At 42.4% G+C, this 6,979-nt stretch overlaps 1 protein-coding gene across 6 annotated transcripts in view; it reads right to left on the bottom strand.

Moving 5' to 3' along the window:
- Positions 1-2,039: 2,039 nt before the first annotated feature.
- Positions 2,040-6,979, bottom strand: part of esrrb (estrogen-related receptor beta) — a 46,218-nt gene continuing 41,278 nt past the window's right edge. For all 6 annotated transcript variants that reach the window (XM_035994618.1, XM_035994617.1, XM_035994615.1 and 3 more), the window contains one exon: positions 2,040-5,309. In XM_035994618.1, coding sequence (XP_035850511.1) covers positions 5,065-5,309 — 245 coding nt within the window. In that variant the 3' untranslated portion in view covers positions 2,040-5,064. The remainder of the gene's footprint in view (positions 5,310-6,979) is intronic.

Genomic DNA, 6,979 nt, shown 5'->3' with positions numbered 1-6,979 from the left:
CAAACCCAATCACTCACTCTGACGTGTAATCCTTTCCCTCACTATCATCAACGTTGCTTTGGGAATAATGAAACACACTTAAGCAATACACAGCAGTCATACAGCTGCAAGCGGGGCCGCATCTTGATGAGATGTCTCGTAACTCTAATGAAAGGTGTTTTGACCTGTCAATGGAGGTAAATGATTGCCTTGCTACTGTATCTGTGGGAAACGTATTGATGGCGATATCCGGTCCAACTGGATGATTTGCATGAGAAACGAGGAGCACATTGCTTTTAAAAATACAGCACCTGGCAACTGTGCTCTACATTATATTTGTGTGGGGCTCCAGATCTTTTTTTTTTTCATCTTGTCTTGTGATGCCATTGTTTCCATGAAGAGGATTATTACAATTAATTGGTTAGCAAGACATTATTTCAAAAAGGGAAATTGGCTCTTATAATTATATAGAGAAGGGAATACTTTAACTCCCTGGAATATCAGCTTCCTGAAATAATGGAGCTGCAGCCCCTCACTCCCCCACCTCTATCAGCGTTAGCGTGTCTGTCTGCCTGTTTCCTGTGACGGATCCATTTTCAACAGCTACTGGCCCTGCAGTGGCTGCGGTTGATGGCTGGATGGTTGGGTGGCCTGTGTGAATCTCTGACTGGCTTGCTTCACTTACTGCCACCCATCTGTGTTCTGCTGGGAGCTCCGATCTGCTCTTTGTTCTGTCTCATTGCTGAACTCCCCAGTCAGTAAAGGTAAACGTACTTTTAGACACATGTCACATACACATACATGTAGCGAAATGAATTCTTTGCATTTAACCCATCCCTCAAGGGAACAGTGGGCAGCCATTTACAGTGCCCAGGGAGCCAGTGCCTTGATCAAGGGCTCTGACTGGAGAACCTAATACATGTTTTTTGATGGTGGGGGAAACCGGAGCACCCGGAGGAAACCCACGCAAACATGGGGAGAACATACAAACTTCACACAGAAAGGCCCGGAACGATCTGAATTTGAACCCAGAACCTTCTTGCTGTGAGGCCACAGTGCTAACTATTGTGCCACCATGCTGCTCAGTGTGTCTATGTATGTGTGTGTGTGTGTGTGTGTGTGTGTGTGTGTGTGTGTGTGTGTGTGTGTGAGTGTGTGTGTGTGTGTGACTGTGCAATAGTAGAATGGGTAAACACACTGAGCAGAAGGCAAGGTGAGAGTAAGGTTTGCTCTACTGGGTGAATGACTAAGTAGAAACACTATACTGATGGTAAACACAGTAAAGAGTGTGTTTTCTGGCCATGCTAACCCAATGTCTGATGGTCAGCCCGTCACTTTGGTTTCGATTGAAATATCTCAAAAACCATTGGATGGATTGACATTTTGTACAGTGAATCACGGTGCCCAGATGATGTATCTAAATGACTTTGGTGATCCCTGACTTTTACTGTAGCACCACCAGCAGTTAAAAAATGTCAATCTCAATAATTTCTGACTATATTGGGGCTACATTTTGTACAGCCATTCATGGTTCCCAGATTATGTATATATATATATGACTATGAGGTTGACATTCTTTTGTTTTTATTGACATGTCTAGAAGCGATTTGATGGATTGCCAGGAAATTTGGTAGGCTACATATGATCTCATGTTCCCCTCAGGATGAACTGTAATACATGACGATTCCTTAACTTTCCCTCTAGCACCTTCATCATGTCAACATTTCAATTTGCCCAATACTTTAGTTTAAGACCAAATACCAGATAAACTAATGGCTTCCCATCAGCCTCAGCTATTGTACTAATTAGCAATTGTTAGCATGCTAACATGCTAAACTTAGATGGGGGACACGGTAAACACTATACCTACTAAACGTCAGCATGTTAGCTTTGTCATTGTGTTAGCATGTTGACGTTAGCAACCTCACCGAGCCGCTAACGTCTTTTTTAAAAGCTGTTACCTTAAACATTATTGGCTTGTACTGGTTGAATATGATCTATACAACTTTTCATCTTAGTATTTTGCTTGACAACAGATTTTAAGTTCAAACACAAAAGAATCACAGAGTTCAGGTAGTATTTAATTCATTGATCCTTTACCTTTTTGAAAATCAAAACGTAAAAGTTACACAGATATTGGTGATTCAACGATCAGAGATATCACTGTACACCATTGCCAAATGATATATTTCACACCATAAATACTCATAGCACAGAAGCAGGAAATCAGTTACCTGCCCCCGTCTGCATTTTGTCATCAAGGGACCAATTCTGACACATTGATGTTCATAAAAACGCATACCTGCTTAGTGATCAAAATGGGGGTCACACCCACTGATGGCCAAGTCGTGTGGTCAACGTGAAGCATGCTTTACCTTTACAAACAGATCTATGAAGAATAAGTGGGAAGAGAAGATCAGTAACTACAATTACAAATAGCCTATTTTGGTAGGAGCACTGAGGGAGAAAAACAGTTTTCGATAAAAAACATGGATGGCTCAGGTATGTCACAGACATGTGAGGATGATAAAGAGCAGAACGTGTTGAATCAGAGAAATATTGACAATATGATAATGAGGTAGTAGTCAGCAGGGCGCTGCATACTTTATTTTCGATGGTATTTCGGCAACCTACTGTATTGACGCTGATATATTTACACACTTAGACGCAGCTTGTAATGTAAGACATGTTCTCTTTTACTTAACACAGTGCCATATTGCAAGGTAAAAAGAAAAAAGGGAGATGAGAGGATTCCCATTATTATGATCCTTATGGCTGATCATCTTGGGCCACTACAAAATTCTAGTTGTAAAGATTTTCTGCAAAAGTTTTCATTTATACTGCACTTTTATTGAAACAAGCACACAATTCTTTTATCAGTGAAGCAAATCAAATATAGTTCTTCTGCTATACAGGATACATGTTTCTGATTAGAGGGATTTAGAATATGTCACTTAAAGCATACACATTCTTCCAAATCTAAGTAAAAGCATGCTTTTAGCATGGTTCCAGTCAGAATTGGTCCCTGTTGCATTGCCCAACAGTAAAATAACTCAAGTTATATTGTCACCCTTTACTGTGGAGCTTGCTAACTGGACAGCTGCTAGTTTAAGTTAGGGTTGAATGGGTGCTGGAGTGGGTAGTCTTCGTCCCTTACGTGGCTAATCAGGCTGCTGTATAAAAGGCATGCCGGTCGCTGGATCAGTGTTAGCCACTGATACCGCAAAGCATGGCGACAACTCTACCCTACTGCAATGTCACGGATTCCTTTGATCACAGTATCATATTATTGTGACAGCGCCACAATTTATCACATTACATAAAATCCTTCAGTAGTATAAGCATTCACCTCCAACACATTCTCTCTCATATGGAGAAGAGTGGCACGAATCTGCTGGACTGGACTACAGTACTACTAACACCCAGCGTAATGGACATGTAGCTGAACACAGGGAGAAGGGAGCATGAGGTCTCTCTCTCCCACCAAAGATCACACCTTGTACTGACACACTGTTGGGTTGCTGTTACACTTAGGAGCGTGCTAACACTTTGTTTCTTGCAAAGCTATGCACATGTCCACGCTTGGGCATCCGGAGGTCTCCTCACAGATGCCTGCCTGCTTCTTGGCCGGTGGGAAGGGTGTTACTCCGCACTAGCCACTGTGTCAACATGAGGTCAAGAAGAAGTGTTCCTCGCGTCGACTGTACTCCTGGAGGGAGGCCGGGCAGACAACAACCTCCTGCTAGGTTAAAAATAAACCCAGTGTTAAGTGCCCCACTCCCGCTCTGCACCTGCCATTTACCTCTGCTTGGTTGAAGCTCTATAAATGCAGGCACAGCTATTAAAAGACGAGGTGTCTTAAATGGTGAGAGCAGATGCTGGGCACCTTGCTCCCTGTGTGTGGGATGACTCTGCCATGGGCTTAAAGGGGCCCAAAATAGAGTGGTTGACATATGGGTCTCTGATTGTTTGAACAAGGAATCTCCTGGACTTCTGCCACTCTGCATAAATCCTTTGACACTGCCACACCAAACACGCTGATTATCTTTCACCTAGCCCGAATCAGGTCATCTATTTGCATGCCAAGTGGCAATTTCCATGGGCTTAAACAATGACCAAATTTGGGGTTCAATGGGTTACATGAACAGCACCGACACAAACCACTACAAGGAGAGGAGGAACACTAGTGTGTAGTGGTGTGTCCCACTGGTGGGAACTGAGATACACAGGCATGGTCTTCTAGCAACAGCAGCATTGAAAAGCACATGAAAGATAGAAGGTTAAGCCTGGCTTCCCCACAGCTCCCTTTATTGCTGAGTTACTACAGAATAAGACGACTAATTGTACCTGCCTATGCTAGTTTGGTTAAACACGGGACCAGCAAGTCTTCCAGTCTGAGACAGATCCACAAAGATCACACGGCTTACTGCTCTGGAGAGGTATATCCAAGGACATTTAAACTGATAAGAGTTCACATTTAGGTAACAATTTTAGTTATTTTTTTTCCAGGAAGAGAACAAGAGAAAATGGCCACCAAGTTTACCAGACTTTAAACTGTACACTCAGTCTTCCATTAATAAATATATACATGTCCTGGTCAAGTCCAGGAAAAACATAACTGTGAGACAAGTGAGTCTGTTTATGGTTGTTGACACCTCTGCTGTCTTCAGAACAAATTTAAGGAACTTTAGTTCTCTGAAAAAAGTAACCTCTTGTTATTAAGAACAGGCAACTATTTATTCTGAAGATGCTGAGGGGCAGAGGGGTCCTTCTTCATTTACAGCATGACCACTGACGATTAACAAAAACCAAAAAAATTATTACTGTACATAGTATTTCTTATATATTTTAAATTAATCTGCATCATTTTTATATTTATACTAATAACCAAGTTTTGCATTTGTTCTTTTTTATTTAGCGTCCCAGGGTTCCAGGAGGAGGAGTGAGAGAGTTCAGTCCCTCTCCTGCCTAGCACAGTCAGTGGGGGTCTCCTTCTCCTGAGTAACCTCAGCCTTGGTTCAAGTCACTTTCTGTATCGCTAATGCAGCACTCCGCTGTTGCCGTGGCCAATAAGCCACCCTCCGATCAGACCTTGGCCTCCAGCATCTCCAAGAAGAGTTTGTGCATGGGCACCTTTCCCTGCACCTTGATGCTGTAAAAGTGCTGCACCGCCTTGGTGGCTGTCTGCCGCAGCAGAGGCAGGGTCATGAGCAGCTTGCCTGCCCGCCTCGGGTCCTCCTGGTGCTGGCTGCTCTCGTAGTCCTGCAGGGCCTCGTGGAGAGAGTCCTGAAGCTTCTGGACCGCCTCCATGTCCTCTATGTGCATGGAGTCTGATGGGAAGAGAGCAGAGAAAGGAGCATGAAGACTGATGGATTTTCAAATTTGACAAGAGGAAAAATAGTAACTTGTAAGAAATGTAGTTTGCACTTTGAGACTGGTAATATAACAGGAGTTATGGGAAATGGATTTTTCTAAAACTAAATTAAATCTCATGATTGATCTTTACTGCTCTGCCAGGAGCAGTAAGGTAGGGAACACATTATCATTATAACTCACACCCTGACAAGATAAAGAATAGATCATAAAAAACTAAACAAAAATACAACATCTGCTTTATTTCATTTATTTAGTCTTTGGTGGACTGGGCGGGCTATTCATACGGCCCTTGACCAGAGAGACTGAAAATCAATGTTTTCCTCCAGTAACAATGGCATGAATAGCACCCAATCTTTTCTGAGCGAGTACACAGATTAAACACCTCACTGTTCCAAAGGACTGATTGTTTACAGACAAAAAAAAACAATGGAAAAAAGGGGCTCTATTAGAGAATTGGATGCCATAAACAAGCCTGAGATGAATACAACACTTCCTTTCAATTAATTTTCTTCCTTCTCTCTTAAAGGAGTTTCTGACCATCAGAGTGGAGGGAAAACAAACACAGATGGGGTTATTTTACAGCTACACGCAACAACTCATATAGCAGTTTAAAAACAAACATTTCGATTTTCCTGTAAATGTTCTGTGTTATTTGACTTTATTTCTATATTGTACTGAACAAAGACTGTGACACACTCTGCTACAGTGATCCCAGATCTCTTTCCCACGTCCTGACCAGTTTTACAGCAGTCTACAGTTTCAGTCTGGCTTCTCTCTCTGTTCTTCGCTCCTATACTGCCACTGTTTTTTACAGATCCTTCTGTACATCATGTTACAGCACTCCCCTCTCATTCTCGCCCTTTTCTGCCTCAGTTTCTATCTCCCAGCCCCTCTCAGGGACAGTTCGGGGTCATGGTATCTCTCACTGGTTAACCGGTGTCTGGCACTCAGGTGGCGGCATGTCATTGGCTGCCTGACTCGTCTCACCTTGGCGGTGCATATTTTACCACACGGGACAATAAAAGGCAAAACAGATTTCAGACTTCGCCCCAAATTCATTGACTGGAACAACTGTATTCCCAAGACCTTGAGACATTTCTCACCCTGACGGTTTTCAAATCCACAGTGGTAAAATGAAGTAGGTCGTTTTGTTAAGTGAATGTGGGAGGGAGGGAGGTGAGAGGGGGAGGATGGAAGAACAAAAGGCAAAAAAAAAAAAAAAAAAAATCTCAGATGAGGACATGGTGTGACATAATTATCTCTTGTTCTTTTCACAGAGGCTGGATTCACAACATGCTGCATTTTTACAAATCAAAAGTCATATTTTCTTCTATTTCCCACGATCACAAACATGTTTTAGCAATAAACCTTATTTGAACCTACTATAATTGAATGTTTCGCAGCAAGGAAAAAAAGAGAGGAGAAAATAAAAACAGAGATAGAGACATCTCAAGAGATGGGCAGGAAAAGAATGCAGGAGACAGCAAACATGCAGCGTGTAGTCTTTGGAGGAGGGGTAGACTAAAAAACAACTTTGAAGAAACAATTTCCTCGCAATCCATCAGTGAGCCCACGTCGATCCGATTGATAAACTGCTAATTACAAAATCAATCGCTATGAATTT

The sequence above is a fragment of the Sander lucioperca genome, chromosome 18 (assembly GCF_008315115.2).
Source record: "Sander lucioperca isolate FBNREF2018 chromosome 18, SLUC_FBN_1.2, whole genome shotgun sequence".
Classification (NCBI taxonomy): Eukaryota; Metazoa; Chordata; class Actinopteri; order Perciformes; family Percidae; genus Sander; species Sander lucioperca.
This window is presented reverse-complemented; position numbering and strand designations above follow the sequence as displayed.